Here is a 21,458-nt window from a genome sequence, read left to right on the forward strand (position 1 = left end):
TAAGAAAAGGGAAATAGAATGAGATGCTTTCAAATAACAAGAGGGAAATCACTAATCTTTCCACTTTGTGCTTCCACAAATGCTACTGTGAGTTTGATATTCACAGTATCTATTCAGTAAAGAATTAGAAAGATTTATTGAAACAGAAATTCAGTGTTGAGAGATCACATTCTTATAACATTTCTCGATATTGGGAGTGTATTAAATGCTACTTGTATATTATGTACCCTACGTGATAGAAAACCTTTTCCCAAACGCTTTGTCATGGATTATAACTCACTGTTGGGTTATGGTAAGTGGGGATGGGTTACTTAAACCTGCTTTATTGTTAATGCATCTACTGTACAATTCATACATCTCTTACATAGTTTGTCCAAGTTCTTTGAAACATTTATTTTTAAATATAATCTGTAAATTCTATAAGATATCTCCATTCTGGTGTATGATTAGTTTTATTTTCTGGGTAAGTTTTCATGTTTATTTGTTGCAATGACCTTAATTAATAAAAATGCTACATGACAATAGAATTCTTAAGGAATGACACATTACACCAACATTGTCCAAAAGAACTAATTAATCAAACATGATTAATTTTAATGTAATTACTAAAGAAAGATATATCATTTTATTATGACGCTCTAGCCATACATTTTCAAAATATGCTTATTAAACAGTAAATGTCAGATAATGATTCAGTTAGTTACATTTTTAGAAGTCGTTAGGATTGATATTCCTCTGCCATAAATGAATTGAATAATAATTTCAAATACAATCAGAGTTAATTTAATAAAAAATATGCTTTTGAACTAAGACAGATAAAATCAATGACCAATGATTATTTTCTGGTTTCAAAGTAGCAGGGAAGATTAATTCAGTGTCTGTAAGTTTATTTATCACACTTGGTCTAAATGTGATAAAAACAAATGAAGCAAAACACATGATGTAATCCCAGTTTTCACACTTCATTAGCTCTCTCAGCAAAAAAGAGATCTGACATAGTATTTGGGACCTTTGTATAAACTGAATACAAGCTACATGATGTTTGAAAGTTTTTGATATTTGAATAGACATTTTAATAATACACAGACACAGATAAGAGATGTGAGTAGGTGGCTTGAGGTTTCAGAGTCCCTCCTGCAGTGTGTTTAGCAGCAGGTACAAGATAAATATCCAAACAAAATCAGATTAAGGGATTAACAGTAGTGACCTTGCTATGGGTAGGTGAGTGGGGCCAATGGGTGGTTTGGAAGGGATTTTCGAGTTCTTTTTTCATTTTTCCTACTTTTACATCAGTGCATTTTGGGCAAAAGAAAATGAGTAATGTTTAATTTTTAGATACAGTAGGGCTGGACAATTAAAAAAGGAATATTCTAAGGATTGTGAAGGTCATTTGGAAGGTGACAGGTGATTCAGCAGGGGTTAAATGGGAGAAACTATCTCTATCTTAACTTACATTTCAATTGGGCAGTAACATTTGAACTTTTGTGTTCTCTTTTTAAGTTGTTTTTTCTTGAAAGACCTTATCAATGACAGCTGAAGAATGGGGAGAAACGGTGACCGTGTTTAAGATCAATGTGGCATCATAAATTAAGAAGGAACATGTGAAATGTATGCTTTAAAGAGGCCCCTTTCATTCTAGGGTTTCAGCTTGGTCAGCCCTCTACAAAATTTTGAGGCAGATACTAAATGAACAAGGACTAAGAGGAAAAAAGACAGTTTCAAAAACTCCCTGGGCCTCTGTCTCATCTGTGAGAGGTTTCCTACAAAAAGTATTGTTCCAGATAGGATTTGGTTATTTAAATTTGTATCTTTATCCTGTACCATACGCACTTAAAGCTCAGACAGTCTTCTCATCTCCTTTTTTTTTTTTAAATAGAAATCACACAAAAAAGGTATCTATGTATCAGTTTCTAATACCTAACAGGAAAGTCTTTTAGAATATTAACATAGCAATAAGCAAATATGTACTATAGGATTAAACACTAGCATTGAAAACAAACAAACAAACCAAAAACAAAGAATCAACAAAATTTTCCTCTTGTTTTAGCCCCTTCAGATTCTGGACTTTATGAGCATTGCAGGAGAGGGGCATAAAGAATCGTGCTTAGTTTATTTTAAAATTTCAAAATAAATGATGCCATAATGATGCATAAATCAGATTTATCTTTTGAAAACATTGATGGGAAAGCCCAGGTGATTTGAGTGGGAATGCTCTTTCTTATGAAGAGAACCACATAGGATCTGTCTCTAATAAATTAGTACAATCTTTTAAGATTAAAAATAGCAAAAACGTTTTAAATAGTCTGATTATAGCTTCAACAAGTCAAACATACATTTCTATCTAGCCTATAGTTTTAAAGAGTCTATGTGGGTTTAACTTATCATCCCTCATTCCAATATAAAAAAAGAAGAAAAAGAACAAGTCATTTTTGAACATTAAGATATTCATAAAGACTGTATAAAGTAAAAAACAAAACAAAACAAAAACAAAAAAATCTTCACAGATTGTTAGCCATCTCTTTCAACGGTTTCTCATAAATTCTTCTCTTTCCTTATCAGTAGATAACCCCCATCTCAGAAGGAAATACTTGCCAACACTTCCCAATGAGATCAGTGATTGCTTTTTATGAGAGCTACTGCTCTTTGAGATGTTTAGGTGAAGGGAGAATATCTTCTATAAACCAGTAAACTCCAAAGAATTACTCAAGGGGGATGTGGCAGAAGCTATTTTTAGAAGGTGAATCTATGCATTTTTCTTTTTGTTTTTATTTTCTCCACTTGCTGAATATCTGTTTTAGAGCAGAGAGTGCGCGCACACACATGCACACACACGCGCACACATGCGCACACACACAATCAATGAGTAACTTAATCATCTTTTCAGTTCTGCCATTTGCCTATAAGGTCTTTTTTTTTTTTCTTTCCCATTTATACTCCATGCTCTTGAATCAAGGTGTTCATATTGGATAATATATTGCTAATTTTATTGAGTTTGAGAGCCAACAAAATAATGGAGCCTTCTAACTTAAAAAAATTTCCTTCTTCTGCCCTTGCACCCCCAAACTCACAATTTGGTGAACAGTACACTACTTGTGAGTGATATAAAGTTGAAAGGTGGTGGTGACTAGACCTAATGCTATTTTCTTAAGCCATCTATCTAAAGAATTGTTTTTTTCATACTTTAAAAAAATATGTCTATGCTTTCTTTTTTTTTCTTTTTTCTTTTTTTTTTTAAGTCAAGTACTTTCTTAAAGAAACAATAGCACCACATTGGCATAGCTGGCCAAACAATAAATGGGAAAGCAAAATGTGCTACATCTTCCATTTTAAGCATTCTCCCAAGTGCATAAACTAATAACAGAAACCCTGAAGTCATAGTGCATGAGATGGTTTCATCTACACAAACACTGACATTCCGAGGAGGGGAAGGATTCTCAAGGGAGGCCAGGCTTTTTTTTTTTTTTTTTTTTTTAAGATTTTTCAAGGAAGTGATTTCTTCTCAGTATTCCATTGGACTCTTAGGATGAGTGTGTGTGTGCACGTGTCTGTGTGTGTGTGTGTGTGTGTGTGTGTGTGTGTGTGTGTGTGTAGGGTGGGTATTGGGAGAGTTTTTCTTTATCTCTAGAAGAGTGGATTCTGATGGAAAGATGCTTTAACTTTTTCAGTGGAGCTTCCTCATCTTAAAATGTTCGAATAATACAATTATACTATTTGGGGAAGTGGGAATGGAAATTTGACCTAGGTATTCAGTGTTGTCAATTAAACTGGAAATCAACCCATAAATTAAAAGCTCATTCTTACCAGTATTTATAGCTCTTTCATAAACGTCTTGATATTGCCTCATCTCAAAATTCTAAAGCAAAGCTTATAGAGTTTTGAGTTGTAAGATTTTATGTGCTTCCTTCTGTCAGTACCAGGTCGTTCTGCTGTAGCATATAGTGATCAGCTGACTTCTGGAGTTGACAGCAATTTGTCTTCTAGTTTTAAATCATTTGAAAATAAGATAGTGGGTTAGTATAATTAGTTAATTTTTAATTAGCTAATTTATGATACAGTTGGAAAGGACTATGTACTAGAAAAAGTTAAGAAGGGTAATATGACTTCACATATGTAAGCTTTCCTCACTGGGGTATTTTTTGCTGTGAACGGAATTATTAAGTGAATGAAATAAGTCATAGACACTCTTAGAGTTACCGTATTCAACTATGTCTGGAAACTTACAGGTCTGCAGAAGGTTGCATGTAAAGCGTTGTTTATAGTAATTTTAAAAGGTACACACTAGGAATAAGAAATAAAAATCAGAGTGCCATTTTGGGAAAATGGGTCTAGCATCTCATTCCATAGAACCCATATGTCTAGAAGACAGATGAAGGGCAAAATTACCTATGGTTTCTTTTACATCTGTCCACAGTGATCAGAACATAGCTCTGCATGCCAGGGGTGCTAAATTCAAATAACACTGTGGACTAAGGTTAAAATACTAGTTGGCTGACCAGAGGTGTCCATTAAATAGGCTTTCTTTTTGCATATGTTCGGAGATCCAGGAAATCTTGTTTTTTTCTGGCCTCTGAACCTTGAGGTGAACCAGTGGGATGAAGACTAAAGATGTTATTTTTGTTTTGCATGTACACTCTCCAAGAATAAAAGGGATATAGTTTGCATGGAATAATCAAGCCTGGTTGCTTTTCACCAAAAAGTTCTAAGGCAGATAAAAAGATCTGAATGATGGATGATTCATTGTTTTAATAAGAAAATCTTGATATGTAGACAGGAAATATTTTCTAGGTCAGCATGGACCTGTCCTCATCATTGGATTTTCTTGATACCAGTTTTCAGTTGAATGGATAAGACACATCCACAGAGGACTAGAGGCCACTCTTCTAAGCAGACATGAGGGAAAATTTCTAGCTGTGAAGGAAATGTTTGTCTTTCAACTAGCAATTCTAGTCAAGCATACTTTAACCAAAAATATATGTATATATCAGTATCTCCAAGGATAAGAACAAAATTCATTAAAGAAAGTAAATTTGTGACATTTTATTAGTTATTATTTCAATATTTGAAATCTTGGGACTCTTTTTAGATTACTTGAAAAGTGGAAAGAACTGTTTTTCAAAATGAATAGAGTATCATTTATAATATTAAAAGAAGTATTATTAGGTTATTAGTAACTTCCCGGCAGAGTCAGTAAGTGCTAGCAAATGGAATAATCATCCTTTCGCTGATAGAAATCTTTGTTTTTCTCCTTTTTTCTTTTCCTCTCTTTTCACTTTGTATTCATAAATCCAAATGCAGAATTCAAAATCAAATTGCAGATCAAATATTTCTAGGTTATTTTGAAAAGTGTTTTAAAAGAGATTGAGCTGTTAGCTTTTAACAACTAGTTAGTTGGATAGTTAGTTGGATAGCTTCACTGACAAGAACTGGCATGTCAGGAGCATTCAGCTTATCAATTTTCTAGCTATGCTGTGAATGAGTTGTTCATAGAATTCCTTGCATCCCAGCAACTCAAGGGCTCTGATCTTGACGCCCTCATAGCAACTCAGGATAAAAATCTGGAGCTTTATCTTTTTAATCCTCATACCACCCCTGTGAGGTAGGTAGATGACATATTGCCCCCATTTTGCAGATGAGGAAACTGAGGCACAGAGAGGTGAAGTGACTTGCCCAAGGTCACAGAGTGGTGAGTCCGTGACAGAGTCGGCAGATGTTTGTTTCTTCAGCGAGAATAAGAAACCAGGACTGTTAAAATTCCTAGCCTTCTGCTTCTTCTACTCCTCTCTGGACTCGCCAATCAAATTTGCATCAGTGGACTTTGTGTCTTATTTCTTCTGGAAGGCGTAATTGGGGAACTTTTCTTTCCCAAATGGTTAAATTTTGAGTACCCTTCCCCTCTGTGTCACCTTTGGCTCCAGGCTTCCTCTTTTAATTTGCTTTCACCTTTTACCGTTTTGGCCAGACTCTTTCATATAACAAACTACAAAATAGCACCATTGTACTAAAAAAACAGAGTTTTACATACTGTTTGATACATCCTGTATTATTGACATGCTAAATTTACATAGTGCTTTATATGGAAAAAATAAAAAGAGAGAAGTACTGATTAGGTCGCACACTCACTCATCATTTGAAGGAACCATTCAGAGTTTGAGACTTTCTATGCTTAAAACATATGCCTAAAATGATTGGCCTCAAAGTTGCAACTACTTGCAATTTTTTTTAGCAAGATGTGGAAATAATAAAGCTTTGTGTCTAAAATAAATGCATCCAACTTATGTTTGGTACAAATGCCACAGATGGAATCTCGTGGGTTAAAAATTGGTGTTCTATTTGACTGCTTGCTGCTGCTATTGAGGAGGCCAAATTTGGCAAATAAAAAGGTGATGAAGGGGGGAGGGGGATAGACGAACAAGATTACCAGACACTGTAAAACAAACAGCCTGTGTTGCGTAGAAAGAAGTGCAAATAAAAAAATTAATAAACCACTTAGATAAGGCTGCTGAATGAATGTCTCTAGCAGCCAAGATTCAGAGACAAATGTAGTGCAACTGGATCTATATAACACCCATGCATTTGTGGCTCTTGAGAGGCAGGGACTAAGATCTCTATATATATTTTCTCTATAGAACATTATTGATAAAGGATCAACAGCAATCTACCAACTCCAGGACCATTTTGCAAGGTGCAAAGCTTTTAACAATCACTCCTAAAGACATTGTTGGAATGTTTACTTGCGTATTTCATTGGGGGGAATGCCCATCTTTTGAAATGTTATCAAACTTATTTTTTTGGTAGGTCTTCTGGTGTTTAACAGGTAACTCGTGCAGAGCAAAGGATCCTGCCAGTGGCATGTCATTCTTCACTCTTCAGGAAGGTCTTCCTACATTCTGTAGTTCTTGCTTCCTGCACTCCCTCTACTTGTGTTCTTCAAATGTACTTCCTACAAATAAGGGAGAAAAAGTGACATTACTTTGATGAAGTTTTTTGTATCCTACCTATCTATTTCTAACATTGGGTCTCAACCTTTCATATCTATGCCTCACCACTCAATTTAACAGACAGCTTGGGCCAAGTTTTTCTGAGAAAGACATATAGGTAGATGGGCCTGTAGTTTTTAGTTTAGCCAAACCTCACTCAGGCTTCTCTTTATCCTTGATGGCATGGGAACCACAGATTGCTTTATAATTACACAAAAATGTGTTTTTATTCATCAGCTACTATCACAGATTCCTTGACAGGAAGGAGAGCCTTTAAAATTCTGTCTTCTGGACTGGAACATCTTTTCCTAGTGAGGAAAAAAAATCACATTTTGGGACCATCCTCTGTTGTTTTATTGCATTTTGTTCTGTTTTAGTTTTTGTAAAAAGGAGCTATTTCTTTTTCATTTTTTCTTTATCTCCTTTGGAGAGAGGCAGAGCTTTAGAAGATTGGGAATTTTTGTAGTTGATTTAGAATCTATAAAGTCACAGACATTCTAAGCTGTGCTCAAATCCAGCTCTTCCATTTTCTAGCTATGTGAACTTGTGCAAGTGACAATCTCTTGTGTCTCAATTTCATCCATAAACTAGGATAATAATAGTTTCTACATTGTAGGATTAAGGATTAAAGAATTAGAACATAAAAGCACTTATAATAGGCCTGGCACATGGTAAGCACTATGTAAGTATTACCAATTGTTATTTACTCTTATTATTATTATTTCATCTTTATTGGAAAGTAACCATTCTTGGATTAAAAATTCTGGATTCCTTGCTTTGGTGCTACCATTCACCTATCAACAAGCAATTCTGTTATCCAAGGAATATTGAGTTTTGCTTAGAAGCCCTATGACAGTAGGGAGTTGTCTCTGTTCACTGTTACAGCCCCATGTCTAGAGCAGTGCCCAGAACATTTCAGGTGCTCCATAAATAGCTATAGAATGAATTGAATGAATGAATGAATATAATGGACCTCTGATAATGTGAAGAATCAAGTCATTATACTTTTTCTGTAATTATTATTTTATCCTTGAATATACTTAAATAGCAACATTAATTTAGACAAATAAGATGTAACATAAAATCTGGGAGGAAATAACATTTGCATGCATAAACATCAGGTGCTGCTTGTCTTGATTTCACTTCTAGTCAGGAGGCCCTTAGAGAAGGATGTAGTAGATAATTATTGGTACAGAGCGAGGTTCAAGGATTCAGTGTCCTTTTTCCTGGGAACATTTTCCATCCAGACCAAAACCAAGAATTCTCACCATGGTGACTGGAATCTCCAAATTCTTCCTTCTGGCTAAGGAAATGATCAATCACCCAATCGTTGTTAGAAGTTTAGAGATCAGTGTAAGGGACCTTGGAGATCACTTAGCCCCGAGAACTGGAGAGGGTAAGAAGGTGGGGCAGTATCAACTACCAGTCCCTGGAAGTTGTACCTGTTGACGAAGACCCGTAGGGATTTGATAATTTTTCTTACACATGTTTTTCGGCTCTACCTGGAACATTAGAGTTATCACCAAGACCTTTATAAAAGCAAGTTAGCACTTTGTGAGTTGACGGTCAAAATATCTGGTACCTACTGAATAGAAGGAAGATCATTGTGTAAAGATGTTTAGTAAAATATCTAGCTCAGTGGCCACTGAAAAAAACTTTGTGGGGAGAAATTGGGCACTTGTATAGGATAGCTTGAAATGCTGTGGGGAGAAATTGGGCACTTGTATAGCTTGAAATGCTGTCATTTAACATCCTGCCACTTTCCCCCCAAATATCGTACAACTTCTACGCATTTGTTGCTCCGCTGTTAAGCTAACAGTAAAGTTTGTATTCCTTCCTAATCTTACCTTTTAATCTGCTTCCTTAAAGGAGTTCTCCAGAAAATGGAAGAAAGACATATGGGGCTACAGAGTAGAGACACTGTTGTCCCAAACTCCTTGAAACATTCCTGTTCAGTTCTCAGTAGACCCTGCTGATTTTATATGGCTCATCAAAACCCCACAATCGCTATTATTAAGGACACTATCAGTCTATCAAACTAGTAACCAAATTTACCAACAGGTCTAAAAATACCCTAACTTGGGTTTTACCTCTTTTTCTGTTTAAGAGGCATGCCAGCTTAGAAAAAGAAGATTTTTAAGAATCTGGATAAAGCCCCAACTAGGAAAATGCTCCAGAATGAGATGGTAACAAGTAAAAAGAAAGCACATGAGGTATTTAATCTCCAGTCTTCCTCTCAAGCCAAATTAATCTCAGATTTCCAGAAGAAAAAATTCAGGTATCTTCTGTGCTTCCCTCTTCAAATTCATGAGGGCTGTAGCAAAAAGGATTGGGGTTAGCTTGGCCAACCATATAGATCTTATTCTTCTCCCCAACAGAGAGATTCTTTTTCCCTCAAAGCAGAAGTGTAAAGTGCAAAGTCTGAGTGGAGGGATCTTCTGGCCTATTTCTTCTGGGTCTGTTTCGGCATCGCAGCAAAGTCATGGGCAGAAACTCACTCACTTGTTAAAGCTGACACTGCTCCAGGCAGCATGGTTCCCATGCACACAGGCGTACGGTGGAGGCCATTCAAAACCAGCTGGGATGTCGTCTGGTTTGCATTGGCTCTCTTCCCGGGCTCTCACATGTGACTTCTTTGTTGCAGACAATGACAGTGACAAAACAAAGGCACTCAGGGATTTAGTCTCAGTTGCATCTGTTGCTTTGCTCATTGTCTTAATTTAATGACGCGGGCCACCTGACAATGGGTGGCAAGTGGAGGCATGTCAGAAGCAGCCGTCGGGGCTGGCGCCCACCTTCAACGCACTTCTTGAAGGGGTTAGGAAACTGTCCCACATTCAGCCAAGCAAAAACGTTTCTCTTCAACAGCTTGTCCAAGACAAACAAACCAGCTGAAACTGTTTCTAGTATGTAACTAGACAGATTTTTGAAAGGAAAACAGTAGTGAGTAAATACTGTTTCCTATTGACACCAGGGAAGGTAAGATTATTTACAAAAAAAATGCTGGTCCTTTAGCTCACTGGGGTTGGTTGAGGAAATATACCCTCTGAAGGAAGGGTTAACCAACTCACGAGGAAATAGGTTTGATAGGGGTTAATTTGTGATATACTTTATTACACAGTGTGTACCGTACACAGGTATTTAGGAAGCTGGAAAATGCCCTGAAGGGGTCATTCATATTCCTCCTTATCTCTTAGCACATCCTAGCTCTTGGTTTTTTCCAAAGGAAAGCTATCCACAAACTTTTGGATTAAGATTGCTGAGAGCTAATGACAATGACAATACTAGTAATCTTGATTAAAATTTGCACACACTTTACAGTTTACACAGTAGTCAGTGAACCCTCCCAACAACCTTGTGAGATGATGTTGTTTGCATCTGTCTCATTCACAATCTGAGGTTCCCTAAGATTTAATGACTTGCTTGAGGTCCCATAGGAACAAATCAATAGACCTAGATCTAATAGTAAAATAATTTATTATTTTAATAAAAGGATAACAATTCTATCACTTGAACATTTGTATGTTCTGGACACTGTGTTATAAGGTGCTAATTGTATACATTCTCTTAGTTAATTCTCATAGTTCTCTTGGAGATGGGTACTAGTGCCTTGCCCATTTTACCTTTATGGAATATGAAGCTTATAAAAGCTAAACAACTTTCCTAGTTTCTTACAGTGAAGATGTGACCACGGTTGGAATTTGTATCAGTCCCTTCTGATTCTGGAGCTCACCAGTTAGCCACTCTGCCATACTGCCTCTCTAAGAGGTAAGACAATATCTAGTGCCTCAAAATCCAATTCCGATAACTGATAATGTCATGAGCTGCCCATGATCCCAAATGGTGGTAGATGCTGGTTTGGAGGGTAAGGCAAGACTCTAGGGAAGTGGATGCCCTCCCTTATCACATGTGAGCTGACTCCTGTTTTTATGGTTAGTGATAGAGGTCTAGTAGCACAGCATTCATTTAACAAAAGCTAACCCTGCAGATGTTATAAGCCCTTATTTTCTCCCTGCCTATCTTTATGAGATTTTGCCCAAGAGACAGAATCTAAAAGAAGGATGATAATAGGCCCTTTACATTTTAGGGAGGGAGCAGTGATGTTTTCAGTAGACTCTGTTTCCATCTCCACCCACTGCAAACAAGTTAGGTATTGTATGACATAAAGTCTAAGAAAAGACTGGCACCGTATAAAAAAGACTAGGCAAATACCATCCATCATGGAATGTTAGCAGCCTACTGCACAGCATAAAGTTCTAACTGAGCATTGACCTTCTCCTTAACAGGGCAAAATGGAAAAAAGAAAGAGCAGTGTATGATTGAAGAGATGGCCCAGATGTCAGCTCTTTACCTGTTGAAAAGGATGTGCTCTAGCTATTTTTCTGGCTTGGTCTGGAGACACGTGGAATTGTAGAGGATGATTTAGATGTCTCAACATCAACTTTGATGTCTTGTTATTTTGGGGGATTACAAGTTCAAATTCCAGGAGAGTGAGGTCAGTCTTTCATCTCTGGGAGCCAAGCAGAGTGAGTGTCATGCAATCAACTCAGTGCTTTGGGATGTGACTTTTAAAACCAAAGGACAAAGTGCACTTTTCAAGAGATGTATGCTCCTGGTGGAGTAACTGCCTCTTTAACAAAGTGAGAGATGTATAGTCTGGGCACAGTGTTGGTCTGCTCAGCCTCTTATTTACTTATTTTTTCTGGAAAGACCTCATCCTATCTTTTATGCGGTTATAGTGGGAATGCACATTTTTTCCAATATGATTGTCTCCTCTGGCCATAGTGGATGGGCCTGGCATGCCCCTCCCATAGCTCAAGAAGAGTATGGTGGGGAAACCAAGGCAGACCCAATTTCTGGGAAACACAAGATTCTTTTATTGGCCAGCTTTGGCTCCAGGGCTCCTCAGTGGCTTTGCTGAACTTTGCTTAGACTGTTCAGCAGTCTAGGATGCTTCCACCCAACTGTCTCTCTTCCTCTGCTTCACTGGGGTCAGACTTGCATTGCATTCTGATGGCTTGTTCAGGCTTCCCTGACCCTCTCCTATTGCTTTTCACACGGGCATTTCCCCTAATGAAATCCTTGCTCCTTTAACCTAGTCTCATTTATGTTTCTCGGAGGTCCTGGACTTACATACCTAAGCTCCCAGCTCCCAGCACAGAATTGTGTGACCTTTGACAATCACTACATTCTTCTCTCCTTCTGTTTCCTGTTTTGTAAAATGAAAGGGTGGGGTAAGAGCACCCACCTCATAATGTTATGATTGTATGTGATCACCCTTACACATTTACCTGGCAGAGTTGTATGCAAGAGAGCCTACTGTTTCAAGGGCCCTTGGTTTAGATCTATTTTGTGAACTTGATGGCAACACCAGTCTGTTCTGGCTTCTGTGCTGTCAGAATACACTCTGGGTCTACCTTTGTTAGAGCATTGATGTGCTGTGGCATAAATTATGTAAGTGTTCACTTCCCCACTAACAAGTAAGCTCCTTGAGGGCAGGTAGCATTGTTCCTGCACCTCTGTCTCCTCCCTGGATGCATGTTGCTTTGAGCAAAGTGGCAAACCAGGAAATGCTTGTTAAATTGATTTAAATCTCCTGCAGGAGTGGTGGGATAGAGTTCAGGTCATAGCAAGCCTTGCATGGCTTCCTACTTCCTGCTGTGCACAGAGCCCACTCCGGTCTCAGAACTTACAACTGGCGGGTTGCAGTACAGTAATATATCAGTGAAGAAATGCAGAAGAGAGAGCACAATGCATGATTAAAACGCTAGAGTCTGTCTTGAGTTTGGATTCTGGTCTGACCACTTGTTAGGGCAAGATCTTGGCAAGACATTTAGCTGCCCTTAGCCCAAGTTTTCTAATCTGTGCAATGCGGGTAATTATAGCATTTACCTCACAGGCTAACACTGAAGATTGAATGAGGTGATTCGTGATAGTGCTTACCACAGAGCATATGCCTAATAAATAACAGCTATTATTATTGCCTTTTAAAAAATAGTTACTGTTGTCAAAGCACGCCCCATGCTTGGGTGCTGCCCTTTCTCTGGCTGGTGAAAGAGTAGTTATTTACTGGGTGCCCAGGGCTCCCTTGAGTGCTGGGATAGCAGATGTATAGCTCTTTTTTCTAGTGACTGTACATCCCTAGGAATCCCCAGGTTTAGGGAGTGTATTTATCCCATAATTATTCACAGATTATCCTGTCTTGGCAACTTTCTTATTTTTCAAGGGACACCACCTGACTCTGTTTCAAGTATTTCTATCTGTGATGTAAGAAATCACTACCAGCAGAAACTAACACACCATTGTAAAGCAATTATACTCCAATAAAGATGTTTAAAAAATAATAATAATAAATGCAATTCCAAGCGTATAACTTACTCAAAAAAAAAAAAGAAAGAAATAGCTACCAAAATGGTTTAAAAGCCTGAAAAAGAAAAAAAAAAAAGAAGAAACGAAAGGGAGGGACTTCCCTGGTGGCGCAGTGGTTAAGAATCTGTCCCAATGCAGGGGACGTGGGTTTGAGCCCTGGTCCGGGAAGATCCCACATGCCACAGAGAAACTAAGCCCGTGTGCCACAACTACTGAGCCTGCACTCTAGAGCCCACGAACCACAACTACTGAGCCCGCGTGCCACAACTACGGAAGCCCACACACCTAGTGCCCTTGCTCCGCAACAAGAGAAGCCACCGCAGTGAGACGCCCACGCACTGCAACAAAGAGTAGCTCCCGCTCACCACAACTAGAGAAAGCCCGCCCGCAGCAACAAAGACCCAATGCAGCCAAAAAAAAAAAAAAAAAAAAGGAAAGGGAAAAAAAAAGCTGAAGGGTATTTTCCCTTGCTGGCAATAGTTATTTATGTTGCCTTTAATAGTCTTGAAGGATGTTGTAAAATACTTCAGGGCTGCTTAGACTGTTGATTATATGGGCAGCCTGTTTAGTTAGCTGTTTGTGTTTGTTTTACATTTTTAAATTAAGAAAAAAAACTTTAAGCACAGTATCTTTCCCAGGGGGAGTTGATTTTGGAATTGCTGAAAGGTTCAAATGTTGTGGTATTTAAAAAAGTGGAACACCAGATTCTAGCAATTTCACTGATATGTACTAAAGATTCAGCACATTTTTACCTAAAAACTGGATTTGATTATTCTTTTTCTCTTAAGCCTCCAAAATGGCATTGTTTCATCTGACATACAACATATGCTGGAGTACTTAAACTCATGTATGTGGTAATTTATATTATAATATTCTGGGGAGATGCAAGGCTCAGGGTTGTTACCTTTTAGTGTCATTTCAACGCAATAGTGATGAGTTCAGAGGATTAGTAGGAAAGGGTGTTGCCCTCTTCCACTCATTCTTTGTGTGTGTGACAAATCTGGGCAGAACATTCAAATACTGTGTTCTGAATTTTCCTCCTCACTGAATTGAGAGAAATTTTGCAAGTTTGGAAGGCTCTTCTGAACTTTTAGGATGAACAAAATAACACAATGACAAGTTAAAGTGATTTGCATCTGTTTGAGGTTGATGGGAGCCTTCAGCATATAAGAGTAAACATGCATGGTGCCAGCCAGTGCTTTTCCAAGACAGAAAATGGTGCAAGAATAATTCATGCGTGTATACAGTTTTAAAAAAATCAGAATCATTGCATTGTGCCAAAAGTACTTTTACTTCCATACAAGCGTTTTTTGAAGAAGGAAACAAATATCATTATTGACAGAGACAAACCGGAGCCATCCAATCGTGGCCTTGGTCAACCAATACTGACAAAATAATGCTATATATTTATTGATTCCTTTATACTTTTCATTTTTTCTAGTCCTCCAATGCCTCATGAATGATTCAAGCTTGCCACACTCATACCATGACATAAATATCACATGTTCCCAAGTCTACAATCGTCAACTGATTAGGAATCTTTACCAAACCCTCAACCTGCCATGGTCTTACTTGTAATCATTTAGAATTTTTGTCTTTCCATAATTGTTACCTACAGCTGTGAAAATAGTGCATCATATTTTCATGGATGGCGGAGCTGGTTGGTCTTTGATTACATGACCTCTTGGAGCTGTCCAGACAGAAAGCTCCACGTGAATGTTTATATATTTTACACAGAATTTTGTAAGAATTTTGGCATGTGAATCCCAGCGTGCACGCACGCACGCACACACACACACACACACACACACGCACAGAGAAAAAGCAAAAAAGAGAAAATAATCTCCTTCCCTTCAAAAGTATTTGCTGTAGTTAACTACAGATTGTAAATTACCACAAGGGTATTTAGAATTAAAATTAGTTGGATGGACTTTTAGCATTCTTATTTCTATCAAACCTCTACTTTTTCAAAAGAGTTAGTTTTCTGACCAATGGGTCTTAAAACTGTAACCACATTAGTGAATAAAATATAGATGGAAATTTTGGAAAATGTTTTCTAGCTCTTGTTACTTATCTAGCAATGGCCCATTGAGCTATGATTGAGTTCCTAGTGCGGTGAGAAGTTTCTTCTCTCTAGAAGTACCAGACATGGACTCATAGACCCGTTGCCCCACATCTCTCATAATTTCCATGCTGTTCTCAATTTCCATTTCTCTCTACTTGAGTTTAAATGTGAGTATATATTTCTAAACCATCTCTTTTGGTTGCTAGATAAAAATGAGGTAGCACTAAGGCTGTTAAAGGAGTCCCATTAAAGAAGGAGTCCCAAATAGATGGGTATCAGGGAAAGGTACTCAGATTTCAGTTAGGCCTCTGAGGATGGAGAAGCTGATTTTGACCTTGCAGGTCTGGAAGTTTAGTGGCCACTGAAGAACCTTTGCTAACCTTGCCTGTTCCTTCTTTAAAAGTGAACTTATCTTGCCTAGGTCAATACATATTGTCACTGATTTTCCAAGGATTCAGTAGCTGGGCTTTTAATCACTGAGGAATTCTATAGTGGATATTTCAAACCTCATAAACGGCATTCTGCTTCCTCTAAAATGATTTACCTTTTCCTTGCTACCAAAGGCTTCCACTTTAACTCCAGACTATCAACTTTCCCCTTGGATTAAAAGTCAGCTCCTTGTTTTCTAGTAAATATTGCCAAAAGCCCTATTCCCTTCACATAGGCAAGCAAAGACAATAGACCTCATCCTCCCCCATGGATGCAAGTGGACTTGAGAAATTGCAAAGTTTACTTAAGAAAACATTGTTTCCTGTTGGTGATCATGGGAGGGAGACAGGAGATGGAGGAGAGAGTAGGGGAGGGGCTCTTCGGGAGCTCATTTCTTTTCCACCCTTACATCCTAAGAGCACGCACATTACAAGCTATATGAGGTTTTGTTTGTTTTCAAGAGATGTTTGAAAGAAGATCAAATGTTTGTGAGAGGCACCGGATCGGCAGCCCTAGAAACTGAAATGTCCCGGAAGCTGTGTGAGCCCGGAAATATCCCACATTTTTATTTATTTTGGCAATTTTACTTTAAACTAGTAAGAGCTGGAGTTCATGCTACAATTAAATTTTCCTCAGGCACCATGAAATGAAAACACATATTACATTTGATTTTAGCTGGTTGAGAAAAATAGTGGTTTTCTGAAAGTTCATTCTATGACCTCAAAATAAAAGTTAACGGTTCTTCACGTGGGACAGCCGAGCTTCCACCGAAGCTGGAATAATTCACAGAACTGGGGTTCTCTGGGTTGGAAGGATTCTTAGGTCATCGAGTTCTCTTTTCCTATCATATGCTCGAAACACACTACCATGTCACTAGAAAGTGTTGGTAAGCTTGAGCTTGAAGTTTTTGTTAATAGGAGCCTCGCTCCTACTTGAGGAGACCTATTTCTTTTTCAGATGGCTCTAATTTTAAGAACTAAGTAACATAATATCAACTAAAAATTTAATAGTGCTTACTATGTGCCAGGCACCATTTTAAACACTATAATATATATTTGTATGCACACACACACACAATCTCAATAAATCCTCACAACTCTATGAGGTAGATTCAATGATTACTCCCATTTGGCAGATGAGGAAACTGAGGCACAGGTAAATTACATGATTCTCCCAAGGCCATCCAGCTATTAAGTGAAATAGCCAGAATTTGAACGCAGGCAGTCTGGTTCTAGATTCTGTACTCTTAACCACTATGTTTTATTGTCTCTCCAATCTTTATAATTCTCCTTCCTGCCTTGTACAGAGGTTTGCACATCATAGGTACTAAATAAAAATATTTTCAATAATTTAAGGATCATGATTCCTTACATATTCCTGATAGTTTTACACACAATCATCAATTTGCCCTAAAAGAAACATTTGAAACAGTGGGCTTTTAAATGGTGATTAATACTCTGCTCACTTCAAGAAAGCATTGAGGGGACGAATAGGAACGTAACATTCACTATAAAGTACTCAACCAGTTGCCACCTTTAGCAGTAGGTTCTTGAATGATTTCAATTTTGGCTAGAGTAGGAAATTCCAAATATGCAAGACTTGTGCAAGCACAATTCCTCTGCCTTCCCTTTTTTACGCTGCACTTGCCTCACTGTCTTATGCAAGGACAAAAAGAATTATTTCATCTCAGCAGTGCTACTTACTTTTATGGTCTATATCTCTAATACTATTCCCCTCCCTATATCACTCACATGTCCATCCATCCTTTCATCCATCATTATATGCCATGTATCACTAGGTGCTTAGTACTGATTCTAGAAGGGGTAAGATGGAAAGACAACAATAGATTCTTCCTGTTTACTTAATTCATATTATTGAGAAATCACATGTAGGCATTCAATGTGACTGCTTTAGAGTTGATAAAACCCATTGTAAAAAGAAGTGGGTTTTAACTAATAGTCTGGTAGTTAAGCATTCTTTAACTAGAAAGTTCTATTCCTTTTTTTTCTTTTAAAGTCTTTGCCTTACATTTTCTTGAATGAAGTTCATCATTGGGTATAACTATAGTTTATCCAAAGCCCTGTGTTATAACTGACATTGATTCAGTCATCAAGGAAAAAGGGAAGGGATAATCTTCTAAGAAATCTTTCCATAGGACATGAACTGTTAATTCTTCTACCAAACTGTGGTCCCTTGAAAAGCCATCGCTGTTTGTGGGGTTACTCTCCGGTGGTAGAAACAGTAGGTATTGGCTTATGCCTGAGGCTGGTTCCAAAGCATGTATGTATCAGAAGGAGAACTGGGCATCTCCTGAATAAGGTGGCTGGCCAGATGGGCTCAGGCAGCAGCCTGGCTTTTGTCTGTTCTAATAAGCCAGGACCTACTTTGCAACCATAACAGCAGTGTCTTGGCTCCCATGTGGCGCTTTGACATGCTTGTGATCAGACCTTTTCCTCCTTCCTGGCTTGAGCCTTGGGCATCTCCATATATTATATATCCTGGGTTTTCAGTGACCCATGGAGGAAGGATGATCCTGAAGTAGAAAGCATGGCTGGGGCATGAAGGACAGGTAGAATGAATGTTCCTTTATACCATGACATCTTCAAAGTAGGCTACTTCGATGAAATGCTTCACTTCTTGGTTGTCATCCTCTTACTCCAAGTGTCATCGTTTGCTTGGCTGAGCACTTCTCTCTTGTACCCTCTCTCCCCTCTTATAATTCACAATTTGCATGATCTTGAGGCTTTTTGCTTTATTATCTATGAAGACCCTAACCCTACTGTTTAAATCAAGGAAGCTGAAGGAGAAAATCTCTAAGACTCAAATTCTGTGATTCTACTTGACTTTTCTTTACCCTCAGGAAAATCTACTGCTCTTACTCTCTTTCATCCCCTTCCTTCTGATGGAAAATATTAAATTAGTAGCGGGCTTCATGTGGCCATTTCCACCCTATCTTTTCCTTTTGGAATTCTTTCTTAGTCCCTGTTGATTGTATGCTGTTCTCTGTTGGCCAGAGGAGGGTGGCTTAGAACCCAAGCCTGTCTTTACCCATTTCTGGATCTCAGTATCCTTATCTTCAAAATGAAGGGATTGAAGCAAATGATTTTTGCAGCTCTAACGTAACATGGCCCTAGTATTTCCATGGAGCAGAAACTCATAGGACTTCAAGTCTAAAAATCTAGATTTGTGTGTGTGTGTGTGTGTGTGTGTGTGTGTGTGTGTGCATGCGTGAGAGAGAGGGTGGGGGGAGGGAGAGAATTTTATAGGTGATGGAATCACAAGGCAGTAGTCAAACATCAGAAGTCTTTGGTTTGGGGCTGAATTGTGTCCCCCACCAAATTCATATGTTGAAGTCCTAAACCCCAGTACCTCAGAATGTGATTGTATTTGGAGATAGGGTCTTTACACAGATATTTAAGTGAAAATAAGGTCATTATGATGGGTCCTACTCCAATATAACTGGTGTCCTTATGAGAAGAGGAAATCTGGGTACAGAGATTTGTATAGAGGGAAGATGATGTGCAAACACAGAGAAAAGAAGGCCAATTCCAAACCAAGGAAAGAGACTAGAAACAGATCCTTCCCTCCCAGGTCCCTGGAGGAACTGACCCTGACAACACCTTGATCTTGGACTTCCAGCCTCCAGAAATGTGTGAAAATGTCTGTGGCACTTTATTATGGCAGCCCTATCACACTAATACATCTTTTATGTCTGATTCCAAAGTGCACACAGAAAAGTTCAGTGACCTCCTCTCATAGGTAAGCTCTCAGGCCTCATGGGCCTTTAGGCAAATACTGGGTGCCCTTTTGGCCCGAGCTTGACTAAGAAATGCAGCCTCCAATGACACTGTAGGAAAGGAAATCTGGGAACTTTTATGACACAATTCACTCTTGCTGAGAATTTGGGGCTAATATTTAACTCTGGATATATATTGACATGGAAATTCTTGTAAAATTCACACAAAATTTTAAAATGCATATAAAAGCCTTGATTTTTATTTTAATTATTTTACTTGTTTTTTTGGTGGGGAGGGGAATTGTTTTATTTGCCTCTTTCATAATTTTTGTTTTTTCATTCTTGCCACTGTCTTTCTTTGCACTTTCTTGGGCATGACATTTTCCTTTTCCATTTCTCCACGTTTATTAGTTTCTCCACATTTCTCCGTTTCTCCTCCTTCTGTCACATGAGCTCTCTAGCTCCAGCGGGCCTACTTTTCTTCATTTCCTCTATAGCATCTCCCACTTGCTTCTCGCTGTCTGCTTTTCTCTCATCCTCCTTGCCTCTGTCTTAGTCCTTCTCTCCTCCGTTTTCCTTTCTTGCCTGTGTTCAGTTTCTAGCTCCAGTCTCCCTCCTCTGCTCTTTCTTCTTTCCTTTCATCTGCTTGCTGACTTGCTTCCGTCCCCTCCTTCTGTTCCCCTCCTGGATGTTTCTTTGGCCCACCTTTCCTTCTCCTCTGAGACTTCTTTTTCTTGTTGGTGGATGGGGGCTGATACTGTAAACATCACAAAAATAATTGCATTGAGAACAGGTGGTCCCCTTGGTGTCCCGGGAGACAGAGCCTTTGAGTCAGCCCAGAATGCCTGGGCTCCATAGATGCAGAAGACATCATTGGTGCTGGAGAGGTGTCTGGACCTCAGTCACTAGACCTGATATTCCAGAACTTTGAGACTCATCTCTGACACCACCCACCCCCTCCCCAACTAGAAACTGAGAGGCACTGTGTCACCTGGAAAGAGAAAGAATTAACCTGCCTTCATCCCCTCAAGCACACCTTCCAGCCACATTCACCTAAACGTTATTTCTGTGGCACTTGTTCCTGACTCATCCTCTGGCTACTGTGTTCTCTGTGAACCAGGTTGTGCCTAGTCCCTTTGCATCACTCAAGGTGGCTCCCTGGGGTCGCATCTCTGCTAAGCCCCCTGTTCCAGCCTCAGCTGCAAATTAGGACCAGGAAGCAGCAAAGGTGTTATTATGTACTTCCAGGTCTCTCATCTTGTGCCTTCTGTCTGATACCAAAGTTTTGACTCCAAAGATTAAAACCTCAAGTTGTTTTCTTTTTTTGTCAACAGAGTCCCCAAGGAGACCTGAGAGCTTTTTACTTTCCTTATTCATCCTTCCTCATTTTCTTCACCTTCTCTTTAGTTCTCATTCTTTCTACTTAAATCACTAAAATGTAGTCACGTATATTCATTTGTTCACTTGTTCATTCACTCATTCAACAAAAATGTATTAAGTTATCAATGTGCATCAGATGATTTATGTACTTTTGATGGCATAGATAGTACCTCTAAGGCTTGTTAAAAGTCTAGCTCTTAGTAAGAGACACCTGCAGATTTTGATCATTAGAAATTTTTTGGTGTTCTTAGAGCCAAACAGAAGTTTCTATTTGTTTTTATGTTCTTTCTATTTTGTTTTTATTTTCTTTTATGTTTGCCACTGGATGTGAATTTCTATTAGTTCCCATTTTAGAGTGTTTTTTTTTTTCTTTGCACCTTTGCAAAATACCAGGACTTGAAAGGTCACATACTTTATTCATGCAGTTATGACAGAAGTTAACACTTGTCCAACAGTTACTTTGTGCAGGCATGTGAAAAGCATTGCATGCACATTAACGACC

General features: G+C 38.5%; 1 protein-coding gene across 5 annotated transcripts in view; it reads right to left on the minus strand.

Annotated features, from left to right (window-relative positions):
• Positions 1 to 556: 556 nt before the first annotated feature.
• The window catches only part of IGF1 (insulin like growth factor 1), a 75,748-nt gene continuing 54,846 nt past the window's right edge, over positions 557 to 21,458 (minus strand). For 2 of the 5 annotated variants that reach the window (XM_067697739.1, XM_067697740.1), the window contains exon 4: positions 557 to 6,940. In XM_067697739.1, coding sequence (XP_067553840.1) covers positions 6,881 to 6,940 — 60 coding nt within the window. In that variant the 3' untranslated portion in view covers positions 557 to 6,880. Of the gene's footprint in view, positions 6,941 to 19,806; positions 20,334 to 21,458 lie in introns of those variants that run through there. The other 3 variants (XM_067697736.1, XM_067697737.1, XM_067697738.1) reach the window with 2 other exon arrangements.

Source organism: Pseudorca crassidens, chromosome 11 (assembly GCF_039906515.1).
Source record: "Pseudorca crassidens isolate mPseCra1 chromosome 11, mPseCra1.hap1, whole genome shotgun sequence".
NCBI lineage: Eukaryota > Metazoa > Chordata > Mammalia > Artiodactyla > Delphinidae > Pseudorca > Pseudorca crassidens.